Source organism: Enoplosus armatus, chromosome 16 (assembly GCF_043641665.1).
Source record: "Enoplosus armatus isolate fEnoArm2 chromosome 16, fEnoArm2.hap1, whole genome shotgun sequence".
In the NCBI taxonomy this organism is placed as follows: Eukaryota; Metazoa; Chordata; class Actinopteri; order Centrarchiformes; family Enoplosidae; genus Enoplosus; species Enoplosus armatus.
The window spans coordinates 730850-746980 of record NC_092195.1 but is presented as its reverse complement, the minus strand read 5'-3'; the positions used below and the strand labels follow the sequence as shown (position 1 = coordinate 746980).

General features: G+C 44.3%; 1 protein-coding gene across 1 annotated transcript; it reads right to left on the bottom strand.

Annotated features, from left to right (window-relative positions):
* Nucleotides 1-4390: 4390 nt before the first annotated feature.
* atat1 (alpha tubulin acetyltransferase 1) lies at nt 4391-15475 on the bottom strand. Its single transcript, XM_070921564.1, has 10 exons — nt 15384-15475; nt 14821-14881; nt 13474-13565; nt 13110-13167; nt 12861-12974; nt 11632-11733; nt 10526-10571; nt 8127-8201; nt 7153-7366; nt 4391-4424 (listed from the first exon to the last, which is right to left on the bottom strand). The coding sequence occupies exons 1-10, from the start codon at nt 15473-15475 to the stop codon at nt 4391-4393; spliced, it is 888 nt and encodes a 295-aa protein (XP_070777665.1).
* Between the last annotated feature and the right edge of the window lie 656 nt (nt 15476-16131).

The following is a 16131-nucleotide window of genomic DNA, read 5'->3' as shown; positions in this document are numbered from 1 at the left end:
TGTGTCCTCCGCAGGTCTCAACACCATGAGTCACACGAATGGGCATAAGGGTGCACACTTTCGGTCTCTCCTCCAACACAGTCATCGAAAGGGGGGGAAGGAGTTGTATAAAGAAAGGGGGGGGGGGAGGGCAATACTGCGGAAAGGGCTTGTGACTTTGACTGGTTGTTAAGCTAGGTGTGTTTGAAGCATACTGAAACCTTCAGGTTAAGCAGCAACTAAAACTCCAGCTAACGCTCCTTTAGTTATCACTTTCCACTTCACTGCTGCTTTAATACAACTTTTTAGACCAATGTTTTCAAATGGGTTTTTGGATGTTGGCCCACGGCTCTTGTAGTGGAAACAGTTCCACATACAATACTGCGGAAAGGGCTTGTGACTTTGACTGGTTGTTAAGCTAGGTGTGTTTGAAGCATACTGAAACCTTCAGGTTAAGCAGCAACTAAAACTCCAGCTAACGCTCCTTTAGTTATCACTTTCCACTTCACTGCTGCTTTAATACAACTTTTTAGACCAATGTTTTCAAATGGGTTTTTGGATGTTGGCCCACGGCTCTTGTAGTGGGAACAGTTCCACATTTGGCACCAGTTTGGTTAACCAGTTGAAGATGAACTGGTGGTAGTTTACTGAGTTTGAAAGTTGGAGCCATCAGCGCCAAGCATCGATGCTACTGAAGGTCCTGAATGTCACATTGAATTTCTGCTTCAGCACTTCTTTGTCCGAAAGCACTGAACCGTTCTAGAATTCTAGCCCCTGATCACCAGGGCCGGGTGCTCCTGTATTCCTGCTTCTGCTTCACCCACTGGGAGGTGCAGCAGTTCTCTCCTACAGTCCACGACCAGCCTCGTCCGCTTCTGTCGCTGTCCTTCTCCGACGGATGTCTCCGGTGGACCAACATGCCTCCTGCTGGACGCTGTGGACCATCCGACACCCCGATCGCCTCTTCAGCATCTGTATCCGGTTGTGTCTCCCTGCTGTCTAAGGAGGTCTGGCTGCAGAGGCCATCCTTCTTGGACGCAGACGGAGGCGGAAGTGTGGGCTGGGACCTGGGTGTAAGGGCATGACAGCAGGGTCAGTGGGAGGAAGAGAAAGGATGGAAAGGTAGGGGGCAAACATGTTGGCTAAAAATGTAGGTAAAAAAATGGCGTTCTGTGCAGACACGCTGCAAGTCAACATTTGGACCAAACAAGTCCTCCTACCCAAACGACTAAACAGGTAAATTGTCAGAGCCTTCCAAAAGGACCCATATGACCATCTGAAAATGATTTATACCATATAAATATGATTGAAAGTCAAACTGAAAATACATTCTTTGGGGAAATATCAGAAATGCTCGCCCTTTCCTCCCATCTGGAGGGGCCTGTGTTTGATTGACAGCAACTGCAAGCGATACTTGCAGGCACGTCTACTCATTCAACAAGCTGGGGACCAGCTTACACAATGCTCGAGTCTTTGGGGGGTGATCAGTGTTGGTAAGACAAGGTGGCGGTCAAACCCTTGCCATGATTTTATCAGGGTTTTCTGAATGAACCATTCGTGGTCACTGGGCAGTCTTTTTTTCCTTTCCAAGTAGGTGGAAAGAGGCTGGAGTGTGCGAGGGGCAACATACTGTCAAACTCAGAGAGGAGGCATCCTGACATGCTATTCTTTTTTGTTTGGGGGGGGGGGGGGGGGCATACTAGATTGCTGTCAATCATGACGTCTCACCCCATTTTTATAGCATCAACTAACTATTAAAACCAAACTGATCCAAAAAAATGAACACTTGAGCAAACATCAGCGTGATGAGAACAACCAAAAAATGTATATGACGTGTACTTTTTTTTCCCCCCACAGCGACGTTTACACGCATCTGCACAGATTATGACGCATCTTATCCCTGAATGTCTGCACGGGGGGGGGGGCACTGAACCTTCTCCTCCGTTTGCTTCTTTCATGCTTGTTAACCCTCTCCGACAACGAACAGTTGAATGTCCCGGTGTTCAGGGCAGTGGTGTAAATACCTTGGTTGTGGTGTGTGAGCACTGGCCAACTTGTGTGTGTCTGTGTGTCCCAGTGCGTGTGATTGATCCCCCACTGGTCTCAGACCTGGGGAGGCACAAGGTAACTAACATATTAGGACGGAGAGCAGAGCTGCCTCAGGAGGTTTTAATGGCTCTATGTTCTTTAGGATAGAAGACAGAAAGATGTTTACATGTGAACTTTCACGTGAAAAAAAACAACCCCAAAACAAAAAATTGTTCACCTTGGTAAAATGTTCTCTCTGAAGTATTCTGCTCAAGAAGCTCTTCAAGTACATAGTTCACCCTACAATGAATGCGTCTTGTGATTTGCACTTCAAACAGCTTGATGACTCGCTTAAAGCAACGTATTTTACCTTAAAATGACAGCATCAACATCATTTTTGACGGTACGCTGACTCATAACAGAACTTCCTGCACTATTTAACTTGAAGCTGAACGGGTACGATCCCCCACGAGAAGTGTGGAAACGCTTCACGGCGCACACACACACACACACACACACACACACACACACACACACACACACACACACACACACACACACACACACACACACACACACACACACACACACACACACACACACACACACACACACACACACACACACACACACACACAGGGGGTCTAGCTCGGTATTCTCAGCGGGCAAAAGAGGGCGTTGACGGAGGAAGCTAAGAAGAGACAAGAGAGAGAGTGAATCTGGGACCGGCTTTTAGTCGTTGGCGAGAGCTTCGTGAAATCTAAAAGGCCGCAGACAGGTAACATCAGCTGGCATGCTGTGTCTTGACAGCATCTGGTCCCCAGAAATTAAATGGATTTTTACTTGCTGAAGTTTAATCTTCAGCACTAGGTCATCATTTATGATTATTTGATCACCATTAATTGAGGATATCGGTTTTAAATTGGCGCGTTTATAATAAAGAGCCAGATAAATACTGGTGCGGCGGGTCCAAAACACTTAACATTTAAAAGTGTTACTTCTACGACTCGGAGCTACCCTGGTTCTTTGGGGGAGAAGCTCTATAAGAGTCCTTATAAAATAACCCCTCAGGGTTGGGTGGGGGTGAAACCTCCGGAAGGGACGGGAAGAAATAAACGGCTTTATTCCCATAACACCATCACTGAGGTTTCAGCTGACGCTGCACTTTCATTATAGAGTGAACTACTCCTTTAAAAGGAATCCAGGCAGATGGCTGAGTTACATAGTGACCACAATAACAAATGCATGATCAAATTTAAAATAAGGTGTTTTGACCATAATATGAAAACACGATGAGCAGTATAACACAGTAAGCAAGCATCCTCTCTGATATGGCCAGTGTAACTTCCATGTAAGAGTCATAGACTGTATATAAAGATGGACGACGGGATAGCATCCTGACAGTGAAGCCAAAACGTCCCGATCGCCCCCCTGGGGGCTGGCTGCAGTATAGGTCATAATAATGCTGACTCGTTTCCGGGTTTTAGGACTCATTCCTGCAGCACTCCATGACGTCACCAGTGCAAGATGGCCGCGGCCGTATCCGGGAGAGTTTGGCTTCATTTTTGTACTGTGGGAGGAAGTGGAGACGCGTCGTCCATCCTTATATACAGTCTATGGATAAGAGTCTACGGGGGTTTTGTCAGGCTACCTTACCTGGCAAGTGTCTGTCCAGCAGTCCAACAGCTCTGCTGTCCATGTGCCGACTGTACAAACTGCATCTGGCAACTAGACCCTGTTGGCTACCAGAGAAATGGTAACAGCCAGCAGGAAGGATGAGAAGAAAACCCAAAATGTACAGAGCAGGGTAAAAAAAAAAAAGAAAAAAAAAAAGAGAAGAGGACAGGGGTACAAGAGGGGATGGAAGTGCAAGGCAAAAGGACAGGAAAAAAAGACAAGAAAAAAAAAAGGGACATAATTACAAAACTGAGTAAAAATAAAACAGAAATGAGGACATAAATGCAAACACGGTGCATCAATAACACAGAAAATAAAAAAGCCACAGAATGGAAATTAGACTTTGGAATAGAAGGTGCAGCGTTATCGCATACCAACCAGTATGTCTGGTTAATTACGTATTCATATGTGTGACAGTCGTATGACAAAAGGCAATCTCACGTGTGCAGTTTGTGGCAGATAGTTTAATGGGTTCTACAAAAAGGCAAGCAGACAAGACAGAGACATCGGGTTGCCCTCTGCTGGGTAGATGAGGACTAGGGTTTTAAAAAGGCCTAAGGGGAGCCCGTCTTTCTCTCTCCTCCGTTTTGAGTCAAATAATCATTCTAATTCTCCGTGGGACAGACACAGGCTATCTATCGAGCTAAGACACCACAGCCACCCCTTTTGAAAAGGGAAGAGGCGGCGGTGCCAGTCAGAGGCTGGGTCAATGGAAGCCCAGCTGAGATCTATTAAGGGAACTATTGAAGGTGACGGTGAAAAGACGAGATGCAGAATTAACCAAAGGGGTAAAAAAAAAAAAAAAAGATAAATGGGGACAAATGAGTGAACAACAACCAAAAAGAAAGGGGGCAGGAGGGGGGGGGAGCGAGAGAAAGAGACAGTGTTTAGAAAAAAGCTGTGGTCGAGCAGAACAAATAAGTAGAAGAGAGCTGCCTCTCTGTGCTGGACACAATAAGTGACTAATGAGAGGAATGGAGCGTCCCTCTGCCAAACCCAGCAAGCCCGGCAAGCCCGGGTTCACGCCTGCTTCACGCTGGAAGGGATCGCACAGGCTTCTATGAGACGACCTCATTTGTAACTGGTGTTAAAAAAAAAAAAAAAAATACTACATATAGTAAAGTAAAAGACAAAAAACATGCGGCAAGTATATCTCGAACTAAGGCGCACTGTTGGGGCCTGTCGGACCGATACCATCACTGAATGGGCCTTAAATGGGGGGTTTAATACGTGTTTGTTTGTGTGTAGACCATAGACTGTATGTAAAGATGGACGACATGACGGCTCCCCAAAAGTGAAGCCAAAACATCTAAAATGACGTCACCAGCACAAGATGGCAGCGGCCGTGTCCGGGGACAATTTTGGCTTCATTTTTGTACAGTGGGAGGGAGTGGAGATGCGTCGGCCATCTTTTATATAGTGTCTATGGTGTGTGCGCTTGGGCTCAGATCAGACTCTGATCCAGCCCTTGGACCATAACACCAAAACAGTTCAAAACCTAAGAGGGCAAAAATAATAATCAGGTATTTTAAGTTCCTTTTCCCTCATTCTTCAATTTGTTACACACTGTAGAGAGTAACACTTGAACAACACATGGTGTTTATGTGCAATACAGTGCAATCCCTTTACCTGTATTTCTTTTGTTCTGTGACTTTGCGTATATATATTTATTATTTACAAACTACATGTGCAAAATGAAATGTGATGATGACGTAATATGAGCAGGAATTATACATCATGTGTCATGAATTAGCCTAAATACCATGAGTGTCATTTATTGAATTCAATTAAATGTGACTGAAAGACACAGACAGCAAGGACAAATACATAGAGACCGATTTATGAATGAAGTAGAAGCTTGGTGACATCCATGACAGATCATTTCATTTGAATTTGCACGTGATAATGAACCTGTGCATACATTTGAGATATCATTTCACCTCCATAAACATAACAGCCTCTACCAACACTTACACTGCATCTAAAGAGGAAATCCACGTGAGGCGTAAGTGTCTTGAAACTGACCACACCACACAGCTGGGTGTAGTCAGGTGCGAGGGTGAGGAAAGGGGACGTGTCAGATTATTAGACTGGGTGGAATCGGAATTTGTGTGGTATTCTGCTGGATCGCTCTACGGTACAAAGTTAGTTAAAACATAGCCAACCAACTGTCAAGACTTCCGGGCCTCTTCCTTGGTCTGCAGCAAACATTAACTTCTCCACTCGAGGCAGCAGAGGAAACAGGAAAGAGTGACAAGATCTAAATCAAGCCTGAGGCAGGCTTCGACAAAGCTGTGCTCCTCACAGACCTCACTGCTTTCTTCCAAAGAAATAGAGCTGTTGCAGGGATGATGTATAAACCGGGAAGTTAGCGTCGCCCCCGGCTCCCTCGACTAAGAGCCAATGGGATTGTTTTCCACGGGATTTTGGATTATTGCAGAAAATAAACTCTGTGGCAAAACAAAATTTATGATTCTTACACGTTTTGTTCAGCGAGATGATCTTCACTAATGAACACCACTTTTAGGATTTTTGAAGCGTAAATGGAATCGCCAGAAGTGAAAAGGCTATAAAGGAACTACAGCACGGTTGCATTACTTCAACGTCACCACCGCTGAGTTTCACTTTGAAGAGACTATAGATAGATATAGATATATAGACAGATAGATAAAGAGTATAAACACAACAAGGCTGTAAAGGCGGACTAGTGAGTAGATGACGTTCCGTGTTTCGGCATGAAGTAGTCTCATTTAGCCTCTTGTTAGCAACTGCCTTTTTTAAAGACACGTAAAATATGTCAGTAGATAGCCCACTCGTGAATTTTGAAGCTTTTACGCCATAGAACAAAACGTAAAAATCTCTTAGGCTCGTGTTAACCGCAGACCTTATTTCAGGCATCTAACCAAAAAACCCACCGACTTCCAGACAAGAAGTAAAAATGCTAACTCGTTCCCGGGTTTTAGGACTCATTCCTGCAGCGCTCTATAGTATCTATAAAAACGGTACACAGTGAGACCTGAGGGTTACCCACAGCAACAGGAACACCGTTTCTGGAGGGAGATGTTGTTTCATTGTTTTTTCAATGCTGTGAGCACCACAAAGTAAATTATTCATCCATAAAAAGGATGGGAAATCAACTAATGATGCCACAATTATCCGTGTGGCTCGATGGGACAGTAATGTCAGTCTGTCAGTCCACCACTGCGGTCCAGACTGAAAAACTATCTAATGGATGGTCATGAAATTTGCACATTTGACATGTACGGTACCCAGACGATACATCCTACTGAATCTGGCGACCAGGTCAGAGTTTTCAATTATCCAGTGAAACATCTCCACCTCTTGCACTAATGACTGTGGAGATCCTCTGACTTTTCATCTAGCACCATCATATTTTCAAATCTACTTAAGTTGAGGATCAAAAACCTGCAAAAGCGATGACATTCTGAGATGAGTGTCGTTTCTGACCTGGTGCGTCTTGCCCTGCAGCGCTCGATGAGAGGAGACTGTGGGCTCTGACCCCTGTTGCCCCCAGGGACAGAAGCTGGGGCGGCTCGAAGGGGCGCCCTGCTCGGGGAGGATCCCACGCTGAGGGAGTGGGAGCACTGGGAGGACGCCAACCGCTGGGGGGAGTGAGGAGGAGCGAACGGCCAGGGAAGAGCCCTCTGCTCCTGGTGAACCACTGGACCGGGAAAAATGAAGTGACTTATTGATATGCAGATTTGTTTTATATGGCCACTTGAGCACTGGGGTACACATGAAGAGTACACAGAGGATGTTGCGCATGCTGCGGCACGTGCACTGGCAGGAACCAGGAAAAGACATCATATTTCTCCAGTATTAGCTTCTCTGCACTGGCTCTCTGTAAAGTCTAGAATGGAGTTTAAAATCCTTCTCCTGACCAACAAAGCTCTTACTGGTCAGGCACCATCATATCTTAAAGAGCTTTTAGTACCCTGTTACCCCACTAGAGCGCTGCGCACAAGCCAACAAAACTTGCTAGCTAGCATTAGCTAACGTGTTCAAGGAATTATTCTGCTTCCTACCTAAGCTCCGCCCACAAAAAAACGAAAAGGGGTCTCACCCTGATGACATCACAAGGGTTCTTTTTTTTTTTTCTTTCCAGACTTTGGAAAGTCCTCAGAGCCACAGAAGACTAGTAAACTACTCTTGGTATTTAAAGTTGTGCCCCTTTATGTCCAAAGGCTTAATTTCAATTAAGGATAACCCTCTTATAGTAGAAATAACAGTAAATACACCTGGCAGTCAGCAGCTACATTATAAACGTATCCATATGATAACATATCCAACTACAAGAAACACTGGAATAACTACTTTTGACCAAAAAAATAAATAAATAAATTACATCACAGGCTGTTCCAGAGGAAACAATGTTTTTAAATGCACCTCTATGTGAATGGCCGGGTGAAACAACGGTTTACCTTCTCTCTCCAATAAAGAGTAGGGCTTGATCTCTCCGTCTGGCTTTTTTAGGGGAACCTTTCTCAACTGGGCCGCTGTGGAGGAGAACACACTCAGAGCAGAGCCAAAGACAGAACATGACGGCATCTCCCTCCCCTCCCCTCCCCTCCCCTCCCCTCCCCTGCGGTACAGCCCTACGCACTGTCCCTTTACAAGCTACTGTACATTTCAACAGTATTTCCTCTTGCCACTTCTGTAAAATCATCATCTAGTGGTGAAGGCTGGAATACAGGTTGAGAAAGAAGGGGGGAGATCAACCCTAAAACAGAATTCACATATTGGTCCAGAGATCTCTAACAGCTCAGAGCAGGTTTGTGAACGCGAGCGCGGCTGAGTGCGGTGACTGCATAGTTGTGACATCACAACCTTCCGGAAGTCCTGACGGCTCGTTTGAAAAGGCGCAGCGTCTGAATACGGGGCTGTGTTTTCATTTCTCCGTGGACCGAGCGTTTTGATCCTTTCACAGTATTTATACAGCACCCAGAGCTGCTCTATAATCAAACAAGACACGAACATCTCACTTTCTACAATATGGGACCTTTAATCAGCCGTGGGAAAAAGCTGCTCCTGTTCACAGTTGAGCAATCTGAGATGACCAGAATCCAATATTCACATTCTGTTCTGAAGACCATGTTTGCTTTCCACCACCATCACCATCATCTCCCCAAGCTTTGGGCTTCAAGTGATCTATCTGACTCATAGAGGTACAACATACACCCCCATTAACCAAAAGGTGGCAAAAAAGGGAAAATATAAAGAGCAATAAAAGCCAATTGAGAGTTATTATGAAATAATAAGAAATGACGAGTATAATCCAAATTTACACCAATCATCATAAATTGTTTATTAGAATTCATGTAAAAACAATCAAAAAAGTCCAAAATACGTGTGTTAATATTAGACGATCCTATTGAATTTGAATTTAATCTGTATCACAGGCTAGGCTGGTAGATACAGACTGTATTTCTGGTGAAAAAGGACACTTGTTCTCAGCAAGTTAGGAGCTAACACAAGAGCTAACCTTCTGTGGAGGTAAAACTCAAACTTGAATGTTAAGCTAACCGCGCCCTCCCCCTAACTCAAGCTAGAAGACTAACAAGTTATGTTAGGCTGTATATAAAGACGGACGACATGACAGCTCCCCAACAGGAACCAGGAAAAGAGATCATATTTCTCCGGTATTAGCTTCGCTGCACTGGCTCCCTGTAAAATCCAGAATAGAGTTTAAAATCCTTCTCCTGACCTACAAAGCTCTTACTGGTCAGACACCATCATATCTTACAGAGCTCACAGTGCCCTGTTACCCAACAAGAGCACTGCGCTCCCAGAATGCAGGGTTGCTGGTGCTTCCTAGAGTCTCCCCCAGTGGCAAGGAAGTTTTTTTTAACTGTGGTCAAATAGTTCACAGTGAATACATTAATGCGGTTTATTGATGAAAGAGAGCCACATAAAGCACCCTGAATTGGCTTTTAACAAACGAACGGACATTTAGAGACATTGGAGGGTCAGGAAACAGGCAGGTATTCTCCTGTCAGTCAGGTGGTCTGTGGGGGTTTGAGGTGGGGTCTACAGGTTGTGGCTCTCTGTGGATACTGTCATACAAATGGGACGGCAAGGTTCAATATATGACATGACACATAATACATGACATATATTGTACCTCTGCAGAGATAAATACACAGATAAATACAAGTGGAGGGAAAAGAGGAACTGAGAGATTATAAGAAAGAAAATAAGTGAGACCAAGAGCCTCCTACATATAATATGGACCTAATGATGCAACAAAGGAAAGGGGAGGGGGGGGGGGGGGGGCAAGATGCTGGGGATGTATGAGTGTATGAGAAAAGAAGAAGAGATAGAAAAGTCCTTACAAAAAGCCGTACATCCCCTGATCCGTCAGAGGAGTGGAGGGCGAGCCTGGGAGAGTTTGGTGAAACAAAAGATTTTGGAACTGGAATAAAAGCAGATCAGCACTCTTGGGTCGAGTGCCCCACCCACCCCCTCCCCCTTTTTTCCCTCAGACTTATCTCTAATTTCACATAGACATGTGCAAATAAAAAGATGGAGAAGTTCACTTTAAAGCTGTAGCATGCAAAACAAGTATGTGGTTGTTCTGGCATTGCGCCCCCCCCCCCCACCAACAACAAACATAAGCAAGATTTTGGGGCTGATATTGAAATACCAAGAATGCCAACCAAGCTTCAGGTTCAGCCGGTAAGGATGCCATGTTTGAAGCCGCCCACGTGCCCACGCCTCATAGCTCATATTACCACAGAGAAGAAAAACAATGACATGACCCCCCCTTTTCACAACAACAAAGACAAAAAGCAGATGGGATCAAAGTAGTGAAATAAGTTACCTGATCTGTTGAGGAAGAAGCCCTCAAACACCACAAAGTTGTTGACCTGGACAGAATAAAAAGAAAGACAAGATACGTCATGCTGTACGCTCGTGATGACGTCATTTTACAATCATGTTACGTGCGGTGAAAAAAAACATGGTGGGTGTCCTGTGGGCGCCCCTGAGTGGCCGCAGGAAGCAGGGAAGAAGGTTGACAGGAAAGTCAGAGTGAGAGATTGAGAAACTAACTTATGGAGTGTTAATATTTGTGATCATGTTTCTCCATTTTGGAGCGTTTATTTTGGAAAAGTCTGTGAAAAAACATGTCCGATTTTAGTATTTTCTTTACACAATTTCAACACTTTCTCAATTATTATGGCATGTCGACTTACATTATCTTTTAGCTTAGGCTGCACAGATTAGGGATTTAGGGATATGAAGCATTTGAAGATACTCCAAAGAAATGACATCACAACAAGCTAAAATTCCAATATAGGCACTTGCTGACCGGTTTGCAGCCTCCAAATGAGCAAACAGGTGCGGATGACAAAACTATGCTGTTAAATGATCACGGTACAAAACAGCACACACAGTTTTCTGGTCGAGTTCTCAAATGCGATTTGTGATGTATCGATCAGACAGCCGCCACTGAAGACGGCTTCGTTGTCATTCAGTCGCTGCCTTGACTCGTCGAAATCAGAGGAACACCAACTCCAACTGCCAGTTCCTATTCTCGCACGCTTTGAACGGCACTTTACAGGTTAGTTATTTACAGAGTTGAACTCTCGAGGAGGCAGACCGTTAAATTAGCAAAATAAAACGACAAACATCTTATGCAAATACACTCACAGTGAGAGACGTGTTTCATGTGTAACACCAAATGATATGATGAAAACAGAAGCCTTCAAAAGTGGCCTAAACCAAAGAGGAAGAGGCAGCGTCTAAATGTAGCCACAATAAGAGGAGCAATCACACTGAAAGTCCCACGAAAGAAAATATATTTCACGCTGTCAGATTAAAGCAGACGTCATTTTGGAGAGAACTGGAAGTCATACAGATCTGTTTTAGAACTGTGTGCAAGGAGAGAGGAGGGAAACAGGCATTGATAGTAAGAACAGACTGTACCTGAGGAACACTTTGTGTCAGGCAGTGATGCTTTGCCAGGAAAGACAGGAACTTGGGCGAGGGCCTGTCGTAAGCCATCAGAACTGGCTCTAATTTCTTGTGCTACAGTTAGAGAAAGAGAAAAAAAACATGCAGTCACTGATACACAGCACACAGGCAGTTGACACTTGTCGGCATCTTCCGTGCTGCAGGTAGCAGATTACTGGTGTTGTCATTCCATCATTGCAGCTTTTCCTTTCCCCCTCAATCAAGTTGCAAAGCGTGAGAAGTTATTTTGGGCATCCTCACTCATTTTCTAACCACGTAGGTGACTGACAGAACTTTCCGGCAGGCTTGGATGCACTCGGGCTTACACCTCCACACAGCTGGCAAATCACGGCGTTAAATTGGTATTATTGTTTTGGGACGTTACAAGAACTTCATTTGAAGCATACTGAGGCCTTTAAATGGCAGTATCATTGATACACAGGTTTAATACAAAGCAGTATTAAACCTGTGCTTAATGCAACAATATTTAATTTTTTAAAAAAGCAGCCACCCCCTTTGTATTTAGTCTTTTAAATAACTGGAAAAGGTCTGACAAAGGTCAAACAACAAATCAGGGTAATCAGGGGTTCCTCTCTTCCAACCGTTCTGATTCACACTCCAATCCAGAAGGGGGGAACCTTCTGCAGAAGCCCTTGTTTTCGTACAGAGTCGATGTGATTGGCCAGTTACGTGCCAGCTATCCCTGATTGGTTGTTTGATTCAGACCTGACCCAGTTTTTTTTAAAAGACTAAATACAAAAGCGGCGGATGCTCACAGAAGCCCTTCAATTAGATATTGTTAGTGGCGTGCAATGGTCAAAATTCGTTATTTTGACCAAAATTATAATTAAATTTTTTACAAAAGAAGGTAGTACCAGGTGCCAGGTGTGTGTGTGTGTGTGTGTGTGTGTGTGTGTGTGTGTGTGTGTGTGTGTGTGTGTGTGTGTGTATTGGACTCAAAAATCCAGCATTGGTCAGGCTATAGTTGAGGATATAATTAAAAGAAAACTTTCACGTGTGTTTACAGTGGGGGAAAATACTTTAGGAATTTTGCAACTCTATCAGGCAAAATGTCCGTGCATGTCTTCGTGTGTGTCTCATCACAAGATTTGTCTTGGCAAGCAATCAAGCCCACAGACTCATGTTTTTTTGAAGTGAAGAGCCTGGAAACACCCTCCACTACGCTGAGAAGAATGCTTCACCTGCAACATGAAGTCGAACAGCTCCAGCCCATAGCCATGTCGCTGCAGGTTCTCTGCCACGTAGAAATCCAAAACACACAGTGGCTCTGCCTCTACGTGCACACCCTGTCGGTCCTGTGGAGGAAATACAACAAGTGCACCCCGTGCAGCTGATAAAGGAGGTTCAAATAGACATAAAAAAATCAGCCAAGCATGCAGAATTATAGTTGGCCTGAAAAGACAGAAATGAAAGGAAAATCGGCGACTCACGAGCAGAAATAACTTCTTGTAGCCGACCTTGAGAAATCCCACGATCACACCGCGTCCTCTGTATGCAGGGGAAAGGAGGGGGAGAGAGTTTGGTTGGGTGGAGTGAAGTGCAATGAGTAAGGCTCTGTGCTCTGAATAACTTTTTTCACGCCACAAGCATCAGCCTAGTTTTCCATTTGGGTGATTTGAGGCGATGAGGCACGCTGCCATGAGCATTAAACACAGTGCCTCGTGTGTCTCAACACTACAGTGTATGCATCGTGACGACGACAGTATGAACGCTGGTGACCAGTGTGTGTGTGTGTGTGTGTGTGTGTGTGTGTGTATAATATAATAAAAGCTGAGGGAAGGATGCGAGGTGTACCCATCGCGCTCTCCGTCCTTCATCAGGTAGAGCTGATGCCTCTGGGACTGCAGCTTGGAAGCACTTGTTATAGGCGCTGTGAGCTGTTGGGCCTGTGGAGAGCAAGCACGGACACCGTTAACATGTGTTGAAAACATCGCTTTACCACAGAGGGCTGGCTGTCATTACTAATCTTTCAATACTAGCGCTGATACAATTTTGGTACCAAAACAGTGCTTTTTTTTATACAATAGCTTACTTTGCAAAATAGCTACGTCAAAGCTAAGCATCATATAAGCAACTCAAGCTCCACTTTCTGGCTTTTTTTCCCTGAAGCTTTCAACCATATCACATGGTCTGCATCGGCAAATGGGAGTCTATTCCGCTGACACCAATGTCTGATCTGATACTTACATGTTTATTAAAGCTACACTAGGCAATATTATTGAATTATAATTTGGATTGAAATAACTCATTTTGACCACTGCATGCCACTAACAATATCTAACTGAAGGGCTCCTTTAAAAAATGTGTGTCTGTGAGCAACCGCCCCCCCTTTGTGTTTAGTCTTTTAAAAAAACTGGACATCATATGAATAGAAGTTTAACTGGGAGAAATGTAACTCTTGAAAGTGACGTGAAGTGGCCAGGGTGTTTATTAAGACCTGAGACTGACATGTCAAGTTGCCACCAGATTAATGTAGTAAAGGGGTACATGCCTGAAAGGGGCTTTAGCTGCTGTGCTTATTCTCTCTCAGAGCCTGTGTAGCTTGAGATAGCGTTGCTGTATTCGTTCCTTCAGTGTTTCATATTTTCTTGTTGCTGCCAAATTATTAGGTTTCCATTATAAAAGGTTTATTTTATGCATACGCTGAATGACATACGCCCTTTGTTATTTCCTTTATGTGGAACCACACACCAAAATGACAAGTGGGGGAAGTAGAGTGTGTTGACTGGTGCGAACAATTTTCAATAAAATGACTAAAAGACAATTTGTGTCTCGCCCCCGACCAGATGGCAACTCAGAAACAGTTTTAAATGCTATCTAGAGTCTCAGTTTTAACAGACCAAAACATAACAGGTGCCAGCAGGTGTGAGGACGCCAAAGCCTGTAGAGCTGGCATGGACGAGAACACAACACACCTGATCAAAACTTTTGCTATGTGGGCAGCAGTCCTGCAACTCCTGAAATTGACACAAATCTTTGTCACATGGACATCGAGCCGCCAACCCCCAGGATCCCCGGCTCGCTCTACCTCCTGAGCCACAGCCGCCCCCGACTTTAACATACATGCTTACACAAACAACAGCTAAAAAAATAAAATAAAATAAAATCAGAAACATACTCCCCACACCTGAAGACACTCACCTTTGCTGAGGCTCTCCCAAGTTCATCAATAACTGTGGCTATGTGGGCTTGAAGATCTGGCCTACAAAGGTGAACAGGTGAGAATATGATCAGATAAGCAGTGTCTAAATGAGGCACCATTGCCAAAACAGCAAGGAGAAGGTCTTTTCTGTGTTTACAATGGTTTTCCCCCGCATGCTCCACCTCTTCCTCACAGTGCAACTACACACAGGACTCCAGGTGGCCCATCGGCGTGAATATGTATTAACCCCGTCATTAACTGATGACTGACCAGGGTAAACTTATTCAAAATATTGAGTAAATGTCCTGTTATGTTTTTACAGACAATGGAAGAAGACAAAAAAAAGGAATGAATACACAAATCACAGTTTCCATCAAAACAACATTTGGACAGTTTTTAACCTGCACATACGCATGCCCGCTTAAATTGACAGATTAGTGAATGGAGTTCTGAACGACATTCTCTGCATAGAGGAGATATAGAGAAGGTACCGTGCGTTGGCAGGTACAATGAAACAAGCTAACTAACAAAGAGAAAAGGAACATCAGTGCTTCCAACTTACCTTCCTGCTGATTTACGACCTGCTACAAGGGTCTGGTCCAAGACGGAGACCTTCTCGGAGAATAACTGGTTAATATCAAAAGGAAACTCCATAATACCTCTGAGACAGAGTAGCCAGACAGTTTTTGAAATCTAGCAGCGAAAACCCCAGTGGCACAGCTCAGGCAGGTCCTCAGCCAGCTAGCTAGCTAGCTAACGGGGATGTTCGCTATCTCACTCGCCAAGCGGATTCGTTGGAGCGAAAAACAACAATTAGCTAGCTGCTAGCGGCCGGAAGACAACAGCACTTCACCATTACACTGTCAGAATCTGAGTGACACTAAATAACGCTTAATGAGAGCTGCAAGTACAGGCACCTGCTATCTACATTGCCACTGCAGCTCCATAGTGTCTCTACGGTTGTGAGTCACTCCCCGGCAACATCAACCGTAATATGTGTAAAAGACAGGCTGTATGGGCGTCACTGTCTCCTGAAAATGTCCCAGTAAGGCGAAAGGATGAACACGCGTTGGACAATAATAATAATAATAATAATAATAATAATGATAATAATCGTTGGCCAACTTTTACTCCTCGTAACACTAATGGAATTTTATCACAATTGTTAGGGAACATTTTGTTTGAGTTTTACGGTAAAATGGACCAACGATAGCAGGAGACTTGCAACTTTGCCTGGAGACGCTCCATTGTCTGCAGCTCCAAATAAGCAGCAATACTACTACTACTACTACTAATAATAATAACAATAA